Source organism: Dreissena polymorpha, chromosome 1 (assembly GCF_020536995.1).
Source record: "Dreissena polymorpha isolate Duluth1 chromosome 1, UMN_Dpol_1.0, whole genome shotgun sequence".
Taxonomy (NCBI): Eukaryota; Metazoa; Mollusca; class Bivalvia; order Myida; family Dreissenidae; genus Dreissena; species Dreissena polymorpha.
The window spans coordinates 77,583,865-77,611,092 of record NC_068355.1 but is presented as its reverse complement, the minus strand read 5'-3'; the positions used below and the strand labels follow the sequence as shown (position 1 = coordinate 77,611,092).

The following is a 27,228-nucleotide window of genomic DNA, read 5'->3' as shown; positions in this document are numbered from 1 at the left end:
ATACATCTATTAAAGAACTTTAACAGAACAACGAAAGCGTGTTGGATAAAGACATATATACTTGTGGATCAATATCTTAGACAACTGAATGTTTGGCTTTTAAGTATTCATATTGGTGACGTATCTTTTCACTATTCTTATTCAAATGAGCCGCGTTCTTAGAAAACTGGGCATAATGCATGTGCGTAAAGTGTCATCCCAGATAAGCCTGTGCAGTCCGCACAGGCTAATCAGGGACTGCACTTTCCGCTGTTATGACACTTTTCGTTTAATTGAAGTCTCTTCTTAGCAAAAATCCAGTTTAGGCGGAAAGTGTCGTCCCTGATTAGCCTGTGCGGACTGTGTTAATCTGGGACGACACTTTACGTAAATGCATTATACCCAGTTTTCTTAGATCTCAAATATGTGTCGTTTGGATGATGAACCCGTTATACATTATTTGTTGTATTTCGTAAAAAAACTATCGTTCATACAGATTCCTTACGTATCATTGTAACAAAAAGCGTGACGATAAAAAGGATTTCAAACAACAACTCGAGACTTTTTCACAAATGTATTTATTGACAAACCAATGATCTTATAACAGATTTTTTTATAAAACTGACCAATTGAAGTTCGTTTACAAAACCATGAAAATACCGATTACACAGCAGACCTGTTCTAATAACAATCGAAATTAACCACAAATATTTGCTTTGCATCCATACAATCTTATCTATGTACACTTGAACATAAATAAACAAAAATATCGGCTCAATAGCTAAGTCCATATCTACTAGTTCGTTTTATTATTCCTATTTGTTCAGGAATTAAAAACAAATATTCAAGCGCTCTTCACTCGACTATAATTTACTGCCTTTTTGAAGAGATTGTCCCTTTTATGCTCAAGAGCAGTCCATTAGAATGTTTTGTATTTATGCATTTTCATTATGAGAAATGAATTTGCTTACGATTAAATACGCAAACTGGTGATTCGAATTTTGCATTTTTGCCAATCGTTGATTGTTAGGATTTTGTACTTTTAATAAATGAAACAGATATATAATTCCTCATTTTATTTCGATAAATACATGCGAATAGCCGTCATTATAACTTTAATCATAACTATTGGACAGATAATTTAATAATATAACTTTGCCCTTTTTGCGACATGCTATATCATCCAGTCGAACATTAAACCCATTTATGCCTAGCGTCTAGAAAAAAGGCATTGGCAAACAACGTAGACCCAGATGAGACGCCGCCCCTCATCAGGTTCTGTGCTGTTTGCTTAAAGTAATTTCTGTAAGAAATATTCTAAATATAGAAATAAGTTAACTAGAAATCCTTAATTTTGGATATAGAAATTTGCTGAAGGAACTTAAAGTTGTATTTATATATTCCAAACAATGAAAGTAGACTTGTTTGTGTTCATATTGCTAGTGGAGACATGCCTGTGATTTTGCTTTAACAATAAGGTATATAAACTTTCAGCCGTTCTAACAAAATGATAATGACAGTGACAATATAGTTACGAACTATAATTGCATCACTTAAAACCGTGAACATATAACAGTTGAATGCAAATAGATTCGATTGAATTTCTTTTAAAGCTTTCCTATCTTTATGCACGTTATCATGCCATTGAAACTGGTAAGATATTGTAATTCGCAACTATCCCTATTGTTGCCTATAATTAGAGGTCGTTCTAAAAAGCACTTTCGTTAAGTAAGCATGTCATAAAGAAAATTATATTACCGAGAATAAAGCTAGTTCTTTTCACTACTTACAAAGGTATATGGAACAAGCCGCAAGCCAATTACTGACTTAAGTGTAACGCACTTTACTCAACTTGGTTTTAAAGAAATCTAATGGGACTTGTTGACAGATTTTCGTATTTTTGAAAAGTGACATAAAATATGTTTACTAAAAATACTGTGCTTTTGTTATAGATATTTTTGCCCAAGACCTGTCCGGTCTGTACCATCATAATCATTCCATTAAATATGTACATGTACTCGCAAATATGCAATGATAGACGAGGAAAAAAGAGAGCAAGAAAACTTATTTAAAAGATTTAATGTTTAAAACCCGGATTTTAGCAGCATGATTGTGTATTTGCTATAAAATGCCATCATGTAAAAACTACTACAAACTTTTTACACCAAATAAGTATTTATAACGCGCGTTGTTGTTTTCTAAATCATATTACCGGTAATCTAAATCTGTGATCGCCATACGGTAATTTCTATAAAGATAAACGTGCCTCTAAAGCAGACACAATCCACTTAATGCGAGTCTGCAAATACTCCTCGACTGAAACACAGTTGGAATACTGTGCATACAAAATAATCAGGTAAATTCACATTACGGCTTTACGAGGTATGTTAAGATATACTACTACTACTACTTCTAATAATAATAATAATAATAATAATAATAATAATAATAATAATCTCTTTATTTTCCGAAGGTAACTCATTAAGACAACACATTGATACAAAGTCATGCTAACAGTTTAACAATGGCAATCTTATTTTCAATGAGGCCTTCAAACAAATATGGTATGTATAATGCATTTCTACATTATAATGCAAACATGTAGACTTTGACGGACATAAGAGTACTGTAACCGTGTACTAGAAGTGTCATAAAAAGCAAGTATATTATATGACTTCTCTTATATTATTAATTTCTCTTCCAATATTGAAATGGTCTCAAGGAACAAATATTTATTAACAGAAAGTATTTAAGAATATAAATGTATTGTTGATTACATTTTCCCATATGCACACACTCTAACGCACGCACGCACGCACACACACACACGCGCGCACGCACACACCTATATACACACACACACTTATATATATGATTTCAGAGAAAAATCTGACGAGTCAGTATCGAACGGCATAGTTTGCGGTCATATTTTTTTTTATTATTTTTTCCTTGAATGAAACCCAAGGTATGGAAACTGTCGATAACTGTGAACGTGGCCATTCGTCTGAAGCATCCAATTTGATTAAGCTAAATTCACGAGATCAATAAATCAATGCGTATGTTTGATCATCATGATTGTGCCAAAGTTCGCGCTAATCTCAGACATGATTAGACACCGCATTAATCAAAACTTTTTTGATTTTATTGGCGTATACAATCTAGGTCTCATAACATAACAAACATCCAGACAAATATCACACTAGTTTTGATGACACGTTTAATCCCGCTCCGCAAATCGGTAGATTGTGTGTTAGGAATGCCGGCCGTCACCCGTCCATCTGTCTGTAACACTTTCCTGTCCGATACATATCTCCTATACCATTTGTTGGATTCTCATGAAACTACCCTTAATTGAGTAATTCATTAAGAAAATGTGCAAAAGCATGAGCCAGAAACCCCGGCTTAATGAAAATGTCATAATTCAAGGTCACAGGTGTGAGTCTCAATTTGGCCGCTTCATATACCAGATACCTTGTGTGATATTTAGATGATTTTTTTGCTGAAATGTTTAGGTCGCTGACACGATATGCATAAAGCATGAGCCATTCACGCTGGCTTAAAATAAAGTTTACCACATTTCTAAAGCTACCTTGTATACTCTTGTTCGTGTGACATATTGAGGACTGTCCATATAATAAAACATGTATATGCTGCCTCAGGTCCATCGGCAAATCTAAAACCTTGGCGAGCACCAATACAAAATGACTCACCATTGCTTATTTATAGCGTATTTACGGTGCACGCGTCAGAGTGGCTTTTATGATTTTTGTCCTAAATCCACGCAGGTAATAATAGTATAAAAATGTTTATAGAAAACAAGAAAATGATGACACCAATCCGAATTATGCAGATTGCACTTAAGACAACTAGCTCATGAAGAATTACTAGTACATAGATTACCGTAAGCTTATGGGCTGAATTAACGTCAAGGCGTATATTAAATGTTTAATATTAACTAGTGTTTTTTCGGCGTCAGCTGAATACGCCAGCTTTTCACCTTAGCCTGACCTTTGTTAGCGTCCAATGTTAGCGTCCAATAGAATTCAAATAAAACTTCCCGCGGCCAAGTACAGATGAATACACTTCATTGACTGCATTGGCTGATTTGATAATACCACTAGAACATTGGAAACATGTCCGCGTCTTTGTAACACTGTTTTACTGCGTGTTCAGCATGAAACAGTTTTATCTCTAATAAAAAGGCTTTATAGATAGAACAGTTTTACACTCAATCTCGACATCAATACAGTTTGTGCGTACATCTTTTATTTTCAGAGGATTTTCAGCGCGAGAACGTTGTGTACTTAAAGGCCATGTTCTCATATTTAGTACTGACTTCCATATTCCTGTCAACATGTTATATGTAAAAGTATAAAGAGCAGTGGAAGCGATGCCTCACTTTAATGTGTTGCATTTCAACCCGCGAGGTATAAGGGGTCAGGTCAGACCTTATATACAGGTCAGACCTTCTGTGCTGTTCGGAGTTCGCGGTCAGTTATATAATAGTTATATAATAAAGACGCTATAGCGTGAACTAGGTGAACCAGAATTTTCTTTACCACCAGAAAGATGTGAAATGAAGATATCCAGCGATATTATTTTATGGCATGTCAATAATAGATTCTTAATGTGTTTTCAACAATACCATGATACATATTATTTTTAATTAATTAACAAGAATTATTCCATCATATTTACTAATGTATTATTGCAGCATATTGACTAATGTATTAAGTATGAGCGCGATGATTCTCGATACTGTTAATAATCGAATCAAATACACGTAGCAATTCCCGATAAACCACTCAAACAGGTTTGTTCGAAGAACGCGCGTATTCATATTTAAAATATGTACGGAGACTTCGCGTGTGGCCGGTTGACTTTGGTTTTCTTTTTTGTATCTATAGGTTTATGACCAGCAATATGTAATAATGTAAAATAAGCCGCGAAAACTCCGCGTAACATCCCGTACTGCGTTTGATGCAGCTAAAAACTGCTCAGAAAAAGATATTAGCTATCCTTGATCTCATTCATTTAAATCTTTACCTTCCATAAACTCCAACCACAATCAACGCCGTATATCTTTTTTAAAGATATTTCTTGTTCCCTTTTAAGATTATTTTCAAAGTTTTATTTAGGATAAAGTAAACCTTCAAATAAGAATGCTGTTGTTTTTTTCGAGACGGAAACAAAATCAAACATTGTTTGAAACAGTTAAAAGATCAACAATGCTTTTTATAGCTTCATTGTTACGGTTTCTTGCTCGCGTTCAGGACCATCAAATTCATTTTTTTGTCAATTGAGGTCTCAGTAGTTGTAGCAATATTCAACATTAAAAAACGAACGCAAATATGAACTTAACGTGAGTTATCGGATAATTTCTATTAACTTAGAAACATGTTTATAGTGAAGTATACTCTGTAAATCCAGAAACCATATCAAAACCTGTATTTGTTTTAAGCAGGCATTTGAAGCTTCAATTTAAATATCATTTAATTGGTAAGATTAGAACGTACATACACGTCATTAAGCAGGTGTGAACAGCAAATTCAAGCATTATTCATTCTGTTCCTATCTCATTTAACAAAATGTGCCGTATCATTAAATCCATTGAATCGGGACGTTAATTACTAATAAAACAAAAACGTATCCACCACTGCCATTCTTTGTTGACGTATTTAAACTTAAATACATATCAATTACCATTTATTATGTGTTCTTTGTTTGTTTGTATTATTAAAAGGTTACATTGTTTCAGATTAGTATACAGTTTAGATCGCCTTTGTGCTGTAGGATAATCTTGCAGAAAAACACTAGCAAAACAATAAATGTGCAATCTTGCGAACTTCATCGTTTTTAAGATAGCGGGACTCTAATGTTTATTTCCAATACCTGAATCTACAAAAATGGGCTGAATTAATTGATAAGATATCGCTCCTCAATTAAGGACCTCTACATGTATAAACTTGCACAATATTTTCTGATATGCGAATGTATATGATTCTTGCTCTGGGAAAAGGGGGATAATTGGAGTCGCTTTCTGAGAAAACTGGGTTTAATGCATGTGCGTAAAGTGTCGTCCCAGATTAGCCTGTGTAGTCCGCATAGGATAATCAGGGACGACACTTTACGCCTTAACTGTATTTTCGTGTAGAAGACACTTCCTTTGAACGAAAAATACCACAAAAGCGAAAAGTGCACAGGCTAATCTGAGACGACACTTTACGCTCATGCATTAAACCCATTTTTTTCAGAACGCGTCTCATTGTATGTACGTTGGTGTCGTCCTTAGATTAACATGTGCAGTCCGCTTAAACATTGCACCACGTGATTTGTATTTGAATTTGCATGAAGCGATCGAATCGCGAAAAAACTTATAGGTAAACTAGAATGCCTCTAAAGAAGGAAATTGTTTTATGTTTGATTATGACACCATGCTTTAAAAAATGTGAAATATTCGGACGTCGTTGGAATTTATTTTCATATATAGGAATATAGTGATGCGCTCCTTCTAGCTGTTATAACGCAGGTTGTAATAAAACCAGACGAGAGCTTTGCGGGAGAGATAACATTATCGGCTAAACATTAGCCAAAATAGCCGACATACAATGCATGAATGACCATAATTTGAAAAATTGCAACGTCTTATTCGGCTATAGAAATTAACTTTCAATCGAGATTTGATTTTGTTGATATACCTTGATGGTTTTGATACATTCGTGTTTGTGAACCGTCTCTTCTAGACAACATGTCGTCTAAACGTCGACGGAGCTATATACCAACCATCTACGCCTACGGGTTCGGAATAATATAATACAAATAGCGACTTAAATGTTATAATAAATGGATTACTGAGATGTTTTTCAGCGTCTTATGTGTATGAAGTTAACTTCTTTATTTTAAATGCTCGTGTTTGCAAATCAAGCGATTTGGCTGAAGGATTTATTAGTAACACTATTACACATGTTGAGTATACGTTATTTGGAACCATTCATTTTCGTTCGAAACGAGAGATTAAGTTTAACAGATTTTCACATATATCGTTTAAATTGTGTTTGTGATGCATTCATTCTATCTTGAGCACAAAGGTGAATACTCATAGATTAACCCATTTATGCCTAGCGTCCTGAAAAAAGGACATTGCAAACAGCGTAGACCCAGATGAGACGCCGCATAATGCGGCGTCTCATCTGGGTCAGCGCTGTTTGCTTAAATGAATTTCTTTATTAAATATTCTAAATATAGACATAAATATACTTGACACCCCTAATTTTGGAAATAAATTGATCCAATTTAGAAGGATGGGAGAGTCCACTGGGAATAAATGGGTTAATGCATTACGAACATGGATGTGTCCTATTTACACTTTAAATTAACAAGGATAAGCAATGTTTCCCAAGGATCTGTGAAATTGTTTATAATGTTTCCATGTAAAGAAATAAAGAAAAAGATCACATGAAATGTGTTTATAGAATCCTAATTCTCAGATCACATGTATGTTATTCACGTCAATAATATAACTTACTGTTTATTATACATTTATACAATTGAGCACAATACTATATAGAACGGATGCATCAGAATCAAATTTCCGTATTTCTTTATTGAAATATAAAGACGTTCCTTTCGCAGAGTTTTTGGACAAAGATGATTTGTTGCCAAGCGTGCATAGTTCTTAACCAATATCTATACTCAAACCTCGCTATAAAACAGGCGCGGCTTAATGTATATTCTTAAAATATAATTAAGATAAGCAGGTGCACATGCTAATCACGGACGTCGCTGTCTGCTTACATGTTTTTCCCCATTAATTAAGTCTCTTTTAGCATAACCCCAGTTTAGGCGAAAAAGTGTCGTCCATGATTAGCCTGTGCGGACTTCACAGGCTACGAAACTTTACACACAAAAATGATGCTCGGTTGTCCCGGAGCGCGACTCAACTGTTTAATTATATTTTAGTGAACGCGGACGGATGATGGAGCAAACATATGGCTGGTATCCTTCCGCAAAAAATGTCTACGAGGACAGACGAATTGGAACCTTAACACCGTACCGTAAGTAATCAAATTGAATTTTTGTTTGTTTATTTCTCATAAAAAATATTAAGTTTCTGTGAATTCTCGGGTAATAGGGTTCAAAATAAACTTGTACATTATTTAAACTGATATTTAACATAATGTAAGGCTTGTTGTTAGTTTTTTTCTTGCAATTGTTTTTTCTAGTATATGTACAAGCGGTGGTAGTTTCTAACAAACAAACTGCAAAAATGACCAGGGTTGTATTTGCTATATGTCTTCGATACAAACGTGTGTGACATCAATACTCCATTTATCGACATTAAAGTAACCATTCACAACATCATGCCTTACATAATTTACAAGCCTCTTTTGTACTGTACGACCACAGACGTGGTAAACGATTCCGGAATCAATACGGTCCATTCAGTGGCATCATGTTTTTCCTCTCTCTCAATTTCAGAACTAGAGGCATTGTACCGATACAGGGACAGCAAATACTACACAGCACCTGCCACTCCACCGGAGCAGCGAACCCCCAAGCCCCCTCGCCCGTCCCCGTCACCCGCGGCGCGCCCTCAGTCCAGCCATTCCAGGGCCAGCGTCAGGTCCGACAATGGCGGCGATCACGTGACCCTCGCCATTCGACCTCGCAGTGCACCCATTCATACGACGTACAAACCTCCGCCACGATTAAACCTTCCAACGCCGCAACAATGTTGGTCTACGCATATACCGGAAACGGATATCACAATGCCAGCGCCCCAAACGGCGACACTGGTGCAAGCGAGAACGTTCGAAAGCATTTCAGCGCCGATGCCAGTTCCAGAGCCGGAAACTCAGCCATCACCAGCCCCTTCACAAACTTCAGGGAAAATAGTACGCATTCAAAGTGCAAAGGCACGCCGAGAAACACCAACCAAACCTCAGAGGCCTGTTAAATCCGCGGGTCCCGTCAGACCAACACCATCGCCGGTAGTTCAAACTCCAGAACCGTCAGGGTTCTGTCTTTGGCCGGATCCAAGGGCGGATTTAGATTATCCTGATGGATATAATCAATTTCCGGATCGGGTCTTGTTCTCGCCCACGAGACCTTCAGCACCTACTCCGCCGGCTTCTGATAGAATGGTGCAGAACCGAACACCGTCAAGTACATCTATGCGTAGTCCTTCGGGAAAACCTCCATCTGGCAAGAAAACGCCATTACGCCCTAAAGCACCGTCTCCTTACAAGATGGAACTATACACAGACGCGGATGAATATCGGTCAGAGACACCGGACTATTTCCAGGAGACCATGAAGCACGGCTGGATGATGGAAATCCATGGGGATCCACTGAAATTAAAGTAAGATTTTTTTCGATCATCTGAGATTGTTAAGTGTAAGTTAACACATGCATAGTTTCTCTGCGTATTATTATTATACATGGAACGATACGTTTCTATGTAAAGTAGTCAGCATGCATATTAATGTATTTATAACAATGTGCTTTATGATCTGCAGGAAAACTTCGAAGCGACTTCCATACACAGTGAAAGTACCGGAACCTGAAACCGAACGAGATCCACCAAAAGTTCACATGGAAAATAACGAGACATTTTTCCTTAATACCATCCCCAGGCGACCAATGGCGTTCGCAATTGATAAAGAGTGGATTTCAGAGGTAATTCACAAGAAGCGATTGGAAATGCAAAAGAAGCATGGAATCAATTATAGATACAAGAATTTCGCATTTGTTTACTAGACTTTATTGAATGTTTCTTTGAAATTGTGTTTGGACGAATGTTCGATTTGGAAGTGTAAACGCTGTCCTTTTAATTTCAATAGTGTAAATTTGCATTCTGTTATAGCAATTGTTTTGTTAAGTACTTTGCGTGATGTTTAAAGATTGTTATCTAAGATTGTCTAAATATAAACTTTGATGTACAAGCTGATGGTAACTGTCAGCTTAAAATATAAGCCTATTATTAATGTTATATAAAATATTATATTAGGTGGGCTGGAGGTGACATTTTAACAAAACTTCTATTGATAGTCTTATAAGTTGATAATATTTGTAGAAACATAACATATATGTAGCATTTAAATAATTCTCATCGATCGACTCTTCTTCAGAATGCCAAAATATGAATGTTTTGCCATGGGCGTCCGCAGGAATGATCCTGGGGGGGGGAGACAATTTTAAGAATTAGGCCAGATAATGGTGCATCTGGAAGGTTACGAGTTAGGATTTGGAAATGATAAATTGACTGTATTGGAGTTGTTTATACTTATTTTCTCACTGTTTTTTATCATAGTGACTTTTCTCATACAGAATTCTAATCAGTCATCACTAATCATCTGAAAACACGCCAATTTGGCCGTCAATGACACCGAGCAAATGTTGGTCGAACCAGTGAAGAATACTATCGACGCACAATTTATATTCCGTACATGGACTCAATGATCCAGTCACTAGGAAGCTAGAATCTAATATGCCTGCGTTCATGTTTTATAAACTCCATCCGAACCACAATTTTTTTTTCGATCTATCAAACTATAAAGATACAGTCCGAACCATCGACGAATGTTATCAAATCGATAATTTCGAACAAGACGCAATGTCATGGTACGACACGAAAAAGAAGGAATCCAACGATTAGAATGAGTAAGATTTTGTTAACTTGAAAAAAAGGGATATGTTCCCAGTCGTGCGCGAGGCGATGATCATATTACTAACCCTGCCAGTGTTTTTTTCACCATTTGGGGAATGGGGCCGGGCTGGATTGAGTAAATTCGTGGCTTTTTGAGTAAAATTGGGAAATCAGTGTGTCCAGTATTATATTTACTAAGGTTGATCTTATATGGATGGGAGATAAACAATTAAAAAAATATTGAGATCTAATTTTTTTATTTTTTTAAACCTTCTATTGGGAATGTTTAGCTCCCATTTGGGAAAAATCGGAACGATCATTTAGCACGCTGAGACGAGTCAAGACATGGCTAAGATCCACCATGTCCGACGACAGGCTCTTATGATTATGCATAATGAACGTTCGCAGGGGTCGGATCAACACTGACAAGAATATGTTCATTCAAAAAAATCATCGAGAAGTTCGACAGAGACCCACGTCGCCTTCACTTCCTATTCAGGGACTGAATAAATGTTAATTGAGTGACTTCTCCCCTCGATTTCGCACGAATGAATCATGTTTATAAGAATGTTTTGAGAGTACATGTATATAAATTGTGCAATAACTGCCTCCATGATTTGTTAACATGTAAATGGGAGTTGATGTTCGTGTGAAACTAGCCAGGGATCATTCTGACCCAAATTGTTCAAATCAGGAATCATAATTGTACACGTTTAGATTTTTCCATATTCAACTATCTTTTTCTCTCACCGATTTTCTAGGGGGGGGGGGGTCAGCTGACCCCATTTGCCCCAGTGTGCGGACGCCCATGGTTTTTGGATAAAGTTTTGTTATTTAATTATGCGATTAGTATCGCATTTTAAAAAGATCTGTTATAAAACTGTCTTCTTTATATTTCACGTTTTGATACGTGATTAGACCAGCCATAACCACAGGATTTTACTGTATATTTCCCCGAATGAGTTGTGTAAATATTGATCCACTTTAAAGGAGTAGAGATAGTTTCTTAGTACATCTTACTTCGTGAACGTTACCAAACGAAACAAACAACTAATATTAAACCGTTTTTTAGCATTATTTCTACATCTATGATGCATTTTTGAGAGAAGCACAGGTATTTCGCTAATATATTTTTTAATTCCACTGCCAAATTAATTTTATGTATACATGTATCACCTCTTTGTTCTCGAACCAGCTAAACGTCATTTTTGTGAGACGTCTATTAACACCAAATTATACAACTTCGTAAATTATTTTTAAACGTTTAGATTCGTTATTGGGATGTTGTTTTGCTGATTGTCTGTGATATGTTAACACATCCTTATAATTATTTTGTATTAGTATGTGTGCTTGGAATACAAGTTAGTATTGCTTTGCTACGTTCATGACATTGCTAGGTCATACTACTTGACTGAAGAGCTGTGTCCAACGGTCTCCATAATAAATGTGGATATATGCCTATTAACCCATTTATGCATAGTGGACTCTCCCATTCTTCGAAATTGGATCATTTTGCCCCAAAATTAGGGATTTCTAGTATGATTATTTCTATACTTACAATATTTGTTAAAGAAATTCCTTTGAGCAAACAGCGCAGCCCCTGATGAAACGTCGCATTATCCGGCGTCTCATCTGGGTCTGCGCTGTTTGTCAAGGCCGTTTTTCTAGACGCTAGGCATAAATGGGTTAAATACATGGATGATGTTAATGTCGTTTTTCCTCAAGAGTATGTTAGAAAATTTCATGCATGTGCATTTATTATCATAAATATTAACATAGACAGATGCACGTGCTTCAGATGGTTCATACGACTACACTAAGTCCATCAGCATATGATATGCCCCGCGTTATGCAAAAATGGGTCTTGTATATACGGCATCGAGGCAGACTTGTCAGGAGCTATCATGTCCGCTAATGAGACCGCAAAACCATACGTGACTTAAAAGCGGGGAAGACCTAGCCCATAACCAGAATGTGCAAGCGAGCAGGCTGGTCGGACGCTAAGCTCGTCTGATATGGTTCCATTTTCGCATAACGTGGCTCCTTGTTTATGATCTTAGGTCATGTTTTGCTTTTTATTCGAACGTGTGATTTATTATTTATTTAATATCCTAACCTAGTGTTCAATGCATAAATCTTCATGGAAACTATACAATCATCTAGACTATTATATATTAGAGTTACAGGGTTCTTTATATCCATTAAGATGTAATTATATTAATAAAGCTTTCTGGTACTGCCGCTTATTTGTTGTTCTATATAGAAACCTATGCACACTTGTTTAAGCGTGGCATACCATCACCGTTATGACATTCCTGTCCGTCTATATAAGCTTTGAAAAGCAACTAAAATGAGTTTTTTTTTTAATGGTATAAACAATACGCAATCCATGGCCCTTATTCAGCCCTGTTACTCCTTCTTAAAAACAACAACAACAATGGAGTTTTGCTTATTTCTTAAATGTCATTTACCTATATGAATTGGCATATTCGTGCCACTTTATACCAAATAAGAAACACGTGTAAACTACATCGTAGTATGCTAAAAACTGGGCGGATTTCGGGTCTGAAAACCAAGTTTGAACGTACAATTAATTACATGCACAAGTATAGAGCTCAAAAACATCAATCTGCCAATCGAGTTCTGAAATTGCATAAAATACTAGCTTTGATATAAGGCTCGGCAAGAAGCTAGATCTGATCAACCATCAGATTTGATTCGATCTATAAAGATCGTAGTTTAAACGATTACATATATTTCTAATCTAGTGTGAGATTATCATATGCTTTCTTTTCTACTGCCTACAATATAGTATTTTGGGTCCACAGATGACTGTGGGGCTAACGCTAATTTGAAAGAACATTTTGTAGGTTTTTCTCTTGTGTCTATATTAGGTCATACGACATTTTTTTGTAGATATGGGATCTACTGTATGAAGTTAACCGAGATTGGGGCAAAGAGTAATTCTCTCGATTTCTTGATTGTTATTTAATATGCCACCGACATTTTATGGAAAAAGATTAGATAAATAAGAGGTTGATAGTTGATATTGCAATTTATAACATGTTACTTGCTGTTTCCTTTTTCTCCTCGAGGCTAAGGGCTCAAGACCAAATTCTTTTATAAGTTCTCTTTAATACAGAATAGGGGTAATACACAAGCAATTCTAGCAATTTCCGGTTGTAAGTTTTCAAGCACATTGCTTTCAAATTCAGTACAACCGTCCCAAACTTCACTAGCATACTCTAAGATTGGAAGAATAAAGGCTCGATCGATTGTATGTATTTTGCTTTTCGATAGTATATACTTGAGTTTTCGAAGAACATCATTTTGCTTTGAACAGGAATCACAAAAACAATATTTACAAGGTCAGACCATTTGGCATTTGAACTAAATGTAACCTCAAGAAGGGAGGGGGATAATCATCAAGTTCAAAATTTCAATGCAGCCATTTGCGTCTTGATTAACAATATCAATACAAGAACTTTGACACCAAAAGTAAGTCTGTATCTTGAAAATAACCCACACCCCTTGAAAATGAAAAAAAGGAAAACAAAGGTGTCATTTTCTGCACATTACGCATGATCTATATAAGTATAAATGCTGTTCGCACTGTTTGCCTATATACTATTGAATACATGCTTTCATACTCATTTGTGATTCATTTAACAGTAATAAAATAACAAATGTTACACCTTAAAATATCTGTGTATCTTGAAAATAACCCCCCACATGAATATGAACAACAAATGAACACACAAATGTTTTTTTGTACATTCCGACTAGTATGCATAGGCTATTCTTACTGTTTGCCTAAGTATTGTTTAACTATACACATGGTCTGCAAATCTTACAGACTGCTTATACTAAGAGACTAATTTAGAAAACGTTGGAAAATATTTATATTCAGCACACAAACATTTAAGTATGTTTTATTCTGTCACGATGAAATATAATGAGCTTGAACATTTAAGTCTGCAGTAAGAATTAAAAATAAATAAAATGAGTAGCATCTTTCCTATGGTTCTGGCATAGAAGGGCTCCACAAAATGTACAACCAGGCAGGCAAACATCGCGATGGCCACCTTTAGGTAAGGAAGCTCTATCAAATCGGTGATGAGGTAGTCCGGGCGATGGTTAATGTGAGGGTTCTAGCTCAGGACCTCTGATTAATGGCCAAAGTCGTATATTAGGAATAATGCTGCCCTAAAGAGACACCCAATGGATACTGCATTTTCTCAAGGAATCGGAAAATTTCCATGTTGCGATTCCAGGGTGTATGGCTGTACTCAAGAGCAACCAACTTTAGTCACATGTCCAATGCCTAACCAGCCACATTTGCATTCTTGATGTAAACATGCAGATCCATCATGAAACTCTGTATTACTTGCCCCATCTACATTTTAGTCTCCTCCAACCGTATCACTTTATTCATAGCACTGATGAAGCCCAGTGTAGTGTGAGTGCCGCAAAGATCTGCCATGCTGGTGTTTCCAATTTGTACATCTCCGTAAACAGCTTTGAAAACCCTTGTTGTTTTTTGTGATGTCGGTCATGTGTGCATCTGCAAGTTTATACACATCCTCCACACTTACTCCTCTGACTAATGCCGTTATTTCAACCGCATATCTACCTACATTGTTATGTCTTTAGTTGTCTCCTGCTGGACTGGTTAGGTTGTAAGAGTAAATGGGCAGTCTTGACCCACATGTAACCCTTGTACTTACCTACCACTTTATATGCGGTTTATCTACATGCATAAATGATCATTTTCCGCTTCCCTTTTTCTTTAATTTGTTGTAGAGCTGATATTTTGCTTTTAGGACTTGGAATTGTTTCCATCATGTGTTCCTTCTCATTCTTGCTTACACATCATTCTTTCTCCAATGATTGCCGGCTTATAAGGTCATGGGCAAATACATCAAAGAGCTCTATTACTACTACTACTACTACTACTACTACTACTACTACTACTACTACTACTACTACTACTACTACTACTACTACTACTACTACTACTACTACTACTACTACTTCTACTAGTACTACTTCTACTACTACTACTTCTACTACTACTACTACTACTACTACTACTACTACTACTACTACTACTACTACTACTACTACTACTACTACTACTACTACTACTACTACTACTACTACTACTACTACTACTACTACTACTACTACTACTACTAGTACTACTACTACTACTAGTACTACTACTACTACTACTACTACTACTACTACTACTACTACTACTACTACTACTACTACTACTGCTACTACTACTACTACTACTACTACTACTACTACTACTACTACTACTACTACTACTACTACTACTACTACTATTACTACTACTACTACTTCTACTTCTTCTACTACTACTACTACTACTACTACTACTACTACTACTACTACTACTACTACTACTACTACTTCTACTACTACTACTACTACTACTACTACTACTACTACTACGACTACTACTACTACTACTACTACTACTACTACTACTACTACTACTACCACTACTACTACTACTACTTGCATCTTGTGCAAATTGAACTGTCTTTGCATGTATATTGAAATCTCTTAAAGGGGCCTTTTCACAGATTTTGGCATTTTTTATCTTATTCATTAAATGCTTTATATTGATAATTGTATACATTGGATCGTAAAAGCTCCAGTAAAAAATCAAGAATAAAATTAAAAAAAGGAAAAGAACATTGCCCGGAGCAGGTTTCGAACCAGTGACTTCTGGAGTCCTGCCAGAGTCCTGAAGTAAAAACGCTTTAGCCTACTGAGCTATTCCGCCGAGTACACATCCTTGACGTATTTTATACATTATATAAGCAATCTTCGTAGTTTCACAAAATTTAACGACAAAAACAGAACTCTCCAAATTATTCAATCGTTTCGCGTTGCAACGCTTTATAATTTTTAGGTTTTAAAATCGTCAAAAGATGCATATAATGGCTATATTAGACCATGGTAAATGTTCAGTATTACTGTTTCCTCACAAATATCATAACTAAAACGAAAATTTGCGAATCTGAAACAACTTTTTTCAATTTTGTCAATTTAACAAAGCGTGAAAAGATCCCTTTAACAAGTAATAAGGAGTGATACATGTAACACTCTAGCATTTTATGATAAATATATATATTTATTTAGTTTATTTTACGCAAATATTGTTTATCCATTGTGATTGCTTGGTTTCATGATGGTGTTACGTGCACTGCAAGAACGTACAGTCTTTACAATAAATTGCCAAGTTTACATTTGCCGGTACCCGCGTTAAATACATCAATTGTGTAGCAGAAATATTGCACAATATTTTAAATTTAAAGTTATAAAGCACTGTAATGATTAAACTGGCTAACATATAGATACACATGTTCCTGTTAATCCGTTTCGGACAAATATCTTCTTTTTTAATTTGTTAAATTATTTATTAAAGCAAATGTTACGTATTTTGGCTTTAATATTTGGCTTGCTCAATATGCCAAGAGATGACATGGAGGTATCATAAAGTCTGCCACATGTGGTCTATGCAGGGACCCAATTAAAGTAAATGTCCCTATGTTTATGACACCGGCATGTTGTCTGTGTCTGGGCAGTCTCCGATCATAACGAGATAATATGCGTGTGACGAACAACGGTGCAATTAAACACGGTTAGAAATGCTGAAACAAAAGTGTCAAAATTGGTGTGCACAATTAAATAAAGCAATTAGTTTATGAATTTATTTGTTGTGTATCAAGAAAAGTTTGAACAGATATATTAAGGTTAAAATCAGTTACTATATGTTGCGAACAAAAAGCGATCTATTTGTTGTTTGTTTTCATCCTTATTTGTGTTCTTTCATTAAATTTAATTTATTCTAAAAGAATTTCCATTTCTGATATTTTGTATCTAAAATGGACGTGAAGATGAGTTCAGTAGAGATTTTTGTAGTAACCACACACCGAGCTCGTAGATAGTGTTCCACTCCAGAGCTCGTTTTTAATAAAAACAAATAATAACAACAATATAATCGTTCCAAAAATGAATTTCCACGCATGCTTATGTTTTATTCAGACATAAATAGTGAAATTATATTTGATACAGTTCATGATTATAAATAACAAGAAATATCTTTAAAAAAGATATACGGCGTTGATTGTGGTCGATGTTTATGAACGATCAAAAGTTATCTCTATGAGATAAAAAGTAGCGGATGCCTTTTTTCTGCGCAGTTGTTAGCTACATCATAAGCAAATCAATTACGGGGTGTTGCGCCAGATTTCGTGGCTTATTTTGCTTTATGTGATATTATTACTCAGATATCTATATTTACAGAATAGAAAAACACAAGAAACATCAAAATAAACGAGTGCATATAGGTCAGCCGGCAATACTCGAATCTTATTTAATTGCATAATTATAGTATAGCGAATTATTGTGGTCATGCTTAATAAACTGATCTAAATGGATAAATATTTCTAATTAATTTTATCAAAATTGGTCCTTATCATGCAAATTTTGAAACCATATTAAAAATCGATGATTGACATACCACAATAATGTCGCCGAATATCTTTATTTAGTATCTTTCTGATCAAAACAGACTTCAAGTGCACAAAGTTTACGAGACGGCGTTTATATAAAGATTTCTGCAACTGACCGCAAACTGACCTTGATACCTTGCGGATTGGAATGCAATGCATTACAGTCACTACGTTATTGTCAGTAAGACACAATGATCGCAACCCCTTTTGCGAACTCCGGTGATGAACTGTATATAAACTCTGACTTTCACAAAATGACCGCGTGTTGACCCGAAACCTCGCGGGTTGAAATGCAATGCAAGTAAGTACTAAATATGACAACATAGCCTTTAGTTAAACGCTTTTGCGCTGGTAATTCTCTGAAAATAAAAGGTGAACGCACAAACTGTATTTATGTCGAAAATTGATTGTAAAACTGTTCTATCTATTGGGCCTTTTTATTATAGATAAAATTGTTTCATGCAGTAAAACAGTGTTACAAAGACGCGGATATGTTTCCAATGTTCTGGTGTTATACTCAAATCAGCCAATGGAATAAATGAAGTGTATTCATTCGTACCTAGCCGCGGGAAATTTTATTTGAGTATTATTGGACACTTACAAAGGTCAAGTCAGGGTGAAAAGCTGGCTTATTCAGCTTACGCCGAAAAACGATGATTATTTCAACCTTTTGCGCTTATATGAATTCCTCATTTTGCCAACCAGTGGGCGGAGTCTAAACTTTGCAGGTGCATGTGACGTCACGCGTTAACTCGGCTGTTATCATTCTATACATAGATGGTGACGTCACTACGTTATTGTGACCGGTGTGTACACAACGGGGCCGTTATGACCAAATTTTGAGTCGTTTTGACTAGGGGACCGTTTTGACTGTATTTCTGGGCACCGTAAACAAAGACGCCGGCGTTTATTTTTTTTTACATTTTTCTTACGTGTTTTCTGTTGCTCACAAAACATTTATATTTTAATGCATGTATTAATCTCCGCAACACGCTCGAAATTACTATTTTCCAAAGTGTACCACGGTTATTCAAGTCGAAGGTATAAACTTAATCTTGTTTTTTTTTTTTCATGAAGTTGAACATCATTTATTTAAAGGGGCCGTCCAGCAGATTTTGGCATGTATTGAAGCTTGTCATTAAATCTTTATATTGATAAATTTAAAAATGTGAACTAAAAATCTCCAGTAAAAAAACAAGAATACAATTTAAAAGAAGGAAAAAAAGTAACCCACAACAGGGCTCGAACCAGCGACTGACCCATGGGCTGGAGTCCTAGAGTAATAAGTCTTTCCGCCTTGACCACTCGACCATCCATGCTCATGCTTAGAGCGGATGTATTTTTGACCTATATAAGCAATTCTCGTAGTATCCCAAAATAAAACAACAACAGAACTTTCCAAATTATTCAATCGTTTCGCGTCGCACGACGCTTTATAATTTTCAGGTTTTCAAATCATCAAAAGATGCATATAATAGATATTTAAGAGCATGGTAAATGGTCAGTATTGCTATTTTCTCAAAAATATCATAACTAAAACAAAAATTTGCAAATCTGAAACAACTTTTCATTTTGTCAATTTACCAATCTGTTGAATGGCCCCTTTAAATAAGGATCCTATCATAAATTTCACGAGCATGTAGAAAAGTGTTGTTAAAGCAGGGCCCTCACACTACTTTGGGGGAAGGGGTCCGCAGCCCTTAGGAGGGGGAATTTTCGCGGCGTTTCCCTTTTTGGGGGATTTTTTTACTTACACTCTCATTATTTCATTTGTACATGTGTGCACTATATCCATTGCATTTTTATAATTTAGTATGTTTGAAAAGATTAAATTGAAATAGAATTGAGATATAATAATCATGAGACACATCTTTGTATTAAAAAAAAAACAGAAAAAACCAAACAATTTTTTTTTTTTTTTTTAGGGGGAATATTTCCCCAAAAAAGGGGAAAAAAAGTATACTTTTCAGGTGGGGGACTGCCACCGAAATTCAGCGGCAGATTTGATAGATTGAGGGCCCTGTAAAGTAAAGTTTTATAATTAAGTGGCAAACTTATGGCTTCCTACATGCAATTATTATGTTTAGTAAACAGCATTTATTAAAATAAACTTGTTCTATTGTAAAAATAACTAAAATCTTATGATTTATGGTGTAATTGTGGCAAGAGCTTATATTTTTCTTTATTGCTTTGTAAATGTACAATGTAGAACACTGCTGTCTTTCCTTTGACAGACTTGGGGCGTATTAAAATTCAAGATGCCTGCCACTAACTTTAGCTGGACTGGCAGCAAACAGTCCCCAATCTTCCACACGTTTGGATTGAAGAGAAAATATCCGACTGATGAAAGTCAACTTGAGAGTCAAGTAAAACTAATATTTGTATAAATAACCACATAAATTATATATACAGTACATCAGTTGTGAGTATAACAGATTGATAAATTCAATGAAGCATTCCTACATTTAAGGAGCAGATACCTAAGTCCTTATATACTTTTAATTTTAAATGTTTAAATTGAGTTCTGAGATTGTTTGATTTATTTTTCATCTGATATTTTTGTTGAAAGTGTGAATAAGCATTGCAAACTGCAATGATTCTGTTTTATTTATATTTAATACATGAACTAGGATTTGATTACCAATCATGGTCCCAAACTTTTATTACTTTGTAACATTTTTGTATCATTTGTGGAAAGTCTCAACTAATATATTGACTTTATGAAACTTACGATTTGTTTGCAACTTCAGGGTGAAGACATAAACCCTAGAAGAAAGCGGGCATGTGCAGACTCTCACATCCAAAGTGTCCTCACACCTATGACAGAGGAGGAGGAGTCTATGGAAGCATCAGAACCAGAGACAGTGTCTTCATACACAGCAGTGAGTCATAAGTTAGTTACTCTGGGTTTGCAAATGCCTTGTTAAAGGGCTTAGAAATGAACGTTTACCACGAGAAGGGCTTGAAAACCTATTTGTGTGCTAAAAGATATTTATTTTTCGAATGTTACCTGCAAAAGTCCTCTCATTCAGCTAAAAGTAGTGTTTAAAATGTGAAAATCGGTACAACCAGATTCTGGACATCTATTGTCATTTCCAATATGGATTTAAATCCAAATATTTTGTTCAAACTATATTTTGGGTAAATGACTGATTTAAATGAACATTTCATTCGAAGAGGCCTTTAATTGACCTCTCTTATGAAATGTGATACTTCCCTCAGTTTACTTGTTAAATTGTATTTATATATCTTGGAACAATTTCTGCTTAATTATTTTGGGAAAACCTGTCTTAATGAATGTGGGTAAGTGTCATCACAAATAAGCCTGTTCATTCTGCGCAGGCTTATAAGGGATAATACCTGTTTGAATGGAATTTTCATTTGAATGAAGTCTCTGCATAACAAAAATGGAGTCTAGGAAGAAAGTGTCATCCCTGATAAGCCTTTGTAGAGTGCACAGGCTAATCTTGAATGAGACTTTGCACACATTTTTACCCAGAGACAGATGCATTGACATGTATAAGAGGCAAATCCTGCTGGCTGTGAGTATTCAAAGATTAAGGAAAAGTGGTACTGCTTCCCATGGGAAAAGACGTCCTTTATGAAAATGTAAAGTAAATAAGTACATTTGTAATAATTGTGTTTTGTTTCTTACTTGTTTTATAGCATGTCAAGGTGATAAACCGTAATTACTATTACCGAAAATTTAGATACGAAAAACATTCAAAACGAATGAGTGTCCTAAAAGTTAGAGACATTTATTATTTAATGTTTGTTTGGAAAATATTATATTGAAATAAAACCAATTATAAATGTGCAATAATTGTATTGTGTTGCATGTACTCTCCTTTGTCTGCGTTAAATATAAAACAAATTCACTTATTTGCAATCTCAAACCTGAAAACGTATTTAAAAACGTTATAAAAACAACCATTAGTGCTGCAACAATACGCCAAAAACCGTATTGCAATATATTGTCAGTTCAAAAACCCGTATTGCAATGTATTGCAATATATTGCTAACTTGTACCAGAATTATAAATCACCAGCTAATCACCAAAACCAAGTTAATTACATGAACATAACCTTTGTTTTGTATGTTTAGGTTCTTGTTATATCCTATTGGCAATTCTAGCCTTTTTTTACAAAATGCTTTATAAACACAATTAACACTTTTTTTGGCTTTACAAAGCATTTTATATGAAAGATTAGTATTGTCATATTGTTTATCAAGTCAAACTCAGCGTTTGTTTCATCTGCCATTTTGAGAACTAATATAAAAGCCGACAAGAAGAATAATAACCCGAAGGAGAATTGTGGATGTGTAAAAGCCGGTCGTGTAACTTATCAGAATGCTGTTACGTATTTTTTTTTTGATCATTATTACTTCTTTTTATAATAATATCAATTTACATTTTTATTATGTAATTATTATTTTTTTTCGTATTTCCACAAGCTTCATTTTAAATTAAACAGTATGATATGCAAAAGCAGATCTTGCGGACTCCCATGTAACAACCTACTCCGTTTAAAAGACTTTTTAGAATGCTATTTTTACGTAACAATTTATTTTTACTAAACACACATTTGTTTTGTTACTTGATATCATCATTTCGGATGGCTTTTCTGGACAAAATGTGGATGAATTTTTGTAGAATTTTCGTACCGGTATGATAAAAATCGTATCGCAATACAATATGCGGATTGCGTATTGCGATATATACCGATATACTGGTATATTGTTGCAGCACTAACTACCATACAGCTTCCTGCATAAGGTATCATTTTAAATTAAGTGGGTTTAGCCATTATTTATTACCGGTATGCATGGTCATCTACATTGTACCTAATAACGCAGTTGTAATGGTCTATGGCCCTCAAGGCATTTATGCCAGGTTTTATGACTTTAATCCGGTTGTTAAACTACATGATCGAAGGGTTCCAGATAAGCAAAAACAGGGCAAAAATCTTGTAAAGTAGCACTGTAAAATATACTGTCTGTAAAATTAGAGTCATTAATATGAACGAAAACCTGTATGTCCGAAAATATATAGTCACGAAAAATAATTGTTTTGGCTGAAAAAGTTGGTGTCAGAAAAATTAGAGTAATTACGGTAGTACTTATTGTTTTGTATTTAAAGTTTTTAATTAATTTGATGAAAATCTGGCAAGTTGGTCAATATTGTTCATTTCTGTAAAACTGGCATCTAAACATTCTTACAGAAAATAGATTAAAAAAGAAGAACATGTATATATCTTTCAGGATGCAAATTCAAGAGTGCCTGTTATATTGGACCCAACTGGTGATCACGCAAGCAACAATAACAACATAATACTTGAAATGAACAATAATATTAATGGCAGTACTATCAACCAGGTATTATTGATTGATGAACTTTCATAAACAAGATACAATTAACATGTGCTGTTTTCTATAAAGGTAAATACTATCTACTTAAAGCAGGTATGTATGATTTTGTCAAATATTTATGAATTAATATAAAATGTGTAAAAAACTTATACATATATTTCAATATAAATTAAAATAAAAGTTAGGAAGAACATGTGTTAAAAAATGCGAAATAAGCCAGATATTTAATTCTGACATCGAAAATGTCTGTACAGTCGAATTTGCCAGCATGTATCAGGGCAACAGATAAGATTTTGGGTCAATTAGTTTTCACTGCAAGCTTTTGTAATTCGTAGCAGATCCGTGGTCTAGTGGTAACACACTGGCTTCACAATCCAGAGATCGCTGGTTCGATCCCCCGCTGCACCTAACCTACTAACTTGTCTTTCGCATGAGACGTTAAAACCGAGGTGCAGTGTACTAGGTGCAATACACCGGGCACTAAATGACCCAGGGTCACCTCTGGAACGGGGTGTCTCCTGTATCTTGCACTATCCCCCGTAACCAACTAACACATCTTTCTGGGGGCGATGGCCATATGGGAGACAATCCCGCTGCACTCGATAAAAATAATGAAGAAGAAGCTTTTTGTAACAATTAGTTTTTCCCATCAACACTTTTTGTCAATTAGTTATTTTACAATTTGATCAAAACGTTCATACATTTCTGGATAAGATTCGCGCTTCAAGTTTGGATATAAATTATTCTCAACAATTCTCTAGCCAATTAAGTCATTACAAATTCACAGTGACAATGGTTGTTTGTAAATATTAGTATTAATTGTATATTAACAAATGGATGATGGCGTCATTTTGTTTCAACAAGTTTCAACACTCCTGCCTTTCAGTCTCAGAGCATACTCAAATTGCTAAACATTCTCCATGAATGACAAGCCAGTGGAAATCACAACCTTATTAGTTTTTGAGACACAGAATCGCAGCGGTGTTTTGAGCAAAATATTTCAGAATCTGTCACCACTTGTGCTATTAAAATGATTGTATATTCTTCCCAATGTCTTTTCCCGACGATTTGGGTGTTGTTACGAATTGTTAAATATTTGGCGCGCACGCCGTTTATGAAAGTTTCCTTACCCGCCCACGTTTAAAAAAGAACATTTTCCCGAATTTTTTTGGCAGAAGTAACTTTTTATTGACACAGACCCAAAACGGTGTCTATACAAACAAATTGAAAAGATAACTGTCGCACTAAAGGTTACAGTACACTTATCATGTTTGAACGTGGAACGGAGGAAAACGGACAAAAATAAAACGACGAAGAATTGATTTTAATTTGTTTTCCATTTTCATAGTCGTTATAGGTACGATTGAAATTTAATTTCACTTCGTTTTATGTCAAATACAAAACGTAAAAACAATAAAACGAACCTTATCTGTTGCCCAGATGTATATCATGCATGTACCATGTGAATCTAAATTAGTTTTATATAGCATTTTAATTTCCTGCAACGATATCTATTCATACGACACTCAAACACTAACCCCGATCCTAAAATAAAGATGAATGCTTCGGTTATTGTAGGAAAATATGTACGAAATATCTTCGTCACAATCGGCTTGGGGAGCTAATATTTTTTGCTGCATTTTATGAAATGGTCTTCAATAATATTTTTTCTTGCCTATATTGTGTTATTGTAACATATTTTCTGTTGTTGTCATTACTTTTTTTAATCCATTATTGTCTGTTGTTTATTTCCAAGAATGACATGATAATGGACCTTTCGGATGAGGTATACACAAACTTCACTTTGCCGCTAAACGACCCCCATATCAAAACCCTGACCCCGGGAGTTGGTTTGCAAGCAACTACGGACGCTGAGTATGAGGCAGCATGTAGTATGATGACAGCCATGGAGGGGGAGGGGTCACCCAATCCACAGCAGTACAAGATGGCGTACTGTGACCAGTACTGCATGTAAGTCACTGTGCACTGCAGGGCTGAAATATAAAAATATGCTGAAATTTGGGAGAATCAGGTTTCATGCATGTTTGAATATGTAGTACCAGATTAGCCTGTTCAGTTCACACAGGCTAATCAGGGACGGCACTCTCCTAGTGTATTTCCCAGGAGGGAAAAGGGGCATGGCGCAGTACATTTTTAGCTCATCTATTTTTTGAAAAAAAATTATGAGCTATTGTCATCACCTTGGCGTCGGCGTCGGCGTTGGCGTCGGCGTCCGGTTAAGTTTTGCTTTTAGGTCCACTTTTCTCAGAAAGTATCAATGCTATTGCATTCAAACTTGGTACACTTACTTACTATCATGAGGGGACTGGGCAGGCAAAGTTAGATAACTCTGGCGTGCATTTTGACAGAATTATGTGCCCTTTTTATACTTAAAAAATTGAAAATTTTGGTTAAGTTTTGCGTTTAGTTCCACTTTTCTCAGTAAGTATCAATGCTATTGCATTCAAACTTGGTACACTTACTTACTATCATGAGGGGACTGGGCAGGCAAAGTTAGATAACTCTGGCATGCATTTTGACAGAATTATGTGCCCTTTTATACTTAGAAAATTGACAATTTTGGTTAAGTTTTGTGTTTAGGTCCATTTTATTCCTTAAGCATCAAAGCTATTGCTTTCATACTTGCAACACTTACTAACTATCATAAGGGGACTGTGCAGGCAAAGTTATGTAACTCTGACTGGCATTTTGACAGAATTATGTGCCCTTTTTATACTTAGAAAATTGAAAATTTGATTAAGTTTTGTGTTTAGGTCCACTTTATTCCTACAGTATCAAAGCTATTGCTTTCATACTTGCAAGATTTATGAACTATCATAAGGGGACGGTGCAGGCAAAGTTATGTAACTCTGACTGGCATTTGGACGGAATTATGGGCCCTTTATACTTAGAAAATTGAAAATTTGGTTAAGATTTATGTTTTGGTCCACTTTACCCCTAAAGTATCATAGATATTGCTTTCATACTTGGAACACTCACAAACTATCATAAGGGTACAGTAAAAGGACAGTTGCATAACTCTGGTTGTCATTGTTACGGAATTATGGCCCTTTTTTGACTTAGTAACTTTTAATATATGGTTAAATTTTGTGTTTCGATCCACTCGAAGTATCAAGGCTATTGCTTTCAAACTTCAAATACTTACATGCTATCATGAGGTTACTGTACCTGGCAACTTGAATTTTACTTTGACCTTTGAATGACCTTGACTCTCAAGGTCAAATTATTAAATTTTGCTAAAATTGCCATAACTTCTTTATTTATGATTAGATTTGATTGATACTTTGATGAAACTACTCTTACCTGACATACCACAATAGACTTCACCCAAACCATCCCCGTGCCCTCCCCCCCCTCCCCCCCTAATTTTTTTTTTATTTTTTTTATTTTTTTTAAGATCATCTCACAAATGACCACCACACCCTCACACTATATACCCCCACCCCATCCCCCCACCCCACCCCCCCCCAATTTTTTGTTTTGATTTTTTTTTTTTTTTTTTTTTTTTTAAGATCATCTCACAAATTATCACCACACACCCTCACACTATATAACCCCCCCCCCACCCATTTTTTTAAAACGGTTATGTTTGAAATACCGTCCAACCATCGCACCCAAACCACCCACCCCCCCCACCCCCCCCCCCGTTTTTTT

General features: G+C 35.4%; 3 protein-coding genes across 14 annotated transcripts in view; 2 read left to right on the top strand and 1 right to left on the bottom strand.

Moving 5' to 3' along the window:
- LOC127836334 (uncharacterized) overlaps positions 1–27,228 on the bottom strand; it is a 493,739-nt gene that overhangs the window by 44,977 nt on the left and 421,534 nt on the right. The window lies entirely within an intron of this gene.
- Positions 1–27,228, top strand: part of LOC127836591 (uncharacterized) — a 62,286-nt gene that overhangs the window by 11,966 nt on the left and 23,092 nt on the right. For 2 of the 5 annotated variants that reach the window (XM_052363287.1, XM_052363278.1), the window contains 3 exons: positions 7,939–8,033; positions 8,458–9,340; positions 9,498–12,863. In XM_052363287.1, coding sequence (XP_052219247.1) covers positions 7,952–8,033; positions 8,458–9,340; positions 9,498–9,738 — 1,206 coding nt within the window. In that variant the 5' untranslated portion in view covers positions 7,939–7,951 and the 3' untranslated portion in view covers positions 9,739–12,863. Of the gene's footprint in view, positions 1–6,364; positions 6,778–7,938; positions 8,034–8,457; positions 9,341–9,497; positions 12,864–27,228 lie in introns of those variants that run through there. The other 3 variants (XR_008028842.1, XM_052363263.1, XM_052363272.1) reach the window with 3 other exon arrangements.
- The window catches only part of LOC127836703 (uncharacterized), a 64,581-nt gene continuing 56,414 nt past the window's right edge, over positions 19,062–27,228 (top strand). For 2 of the 6 annotated variants that reach the window (XM_052363401.1, XM_052363399.1), the window contains exon 1: positions 19,062–19,224. Coding sequence is in view for 4 of the 6 variants with exons in the window: in XM_052363397.1 (XP_052219357.1) it covers positions 20,442–20,549; positions 20,934–21,065; positions 23,446–23,559; positions 25,310–25,524 (569 nt within the window). In the remaining 2 variants the exon portion in view is untranslated. Of the gene's footprint in view, positions 19,225–20,417; positions 20,550–20,933; positions 21,066–23,445; positions 23,560–25,309; positions 25,525–27,228 lie in introns of all 6 variants that reach the window. The other 4 variants (XM_052363397.1, XM_052363402.1, XM_052363398.1 and 1 more) reach the window with 4 other exon arrangements.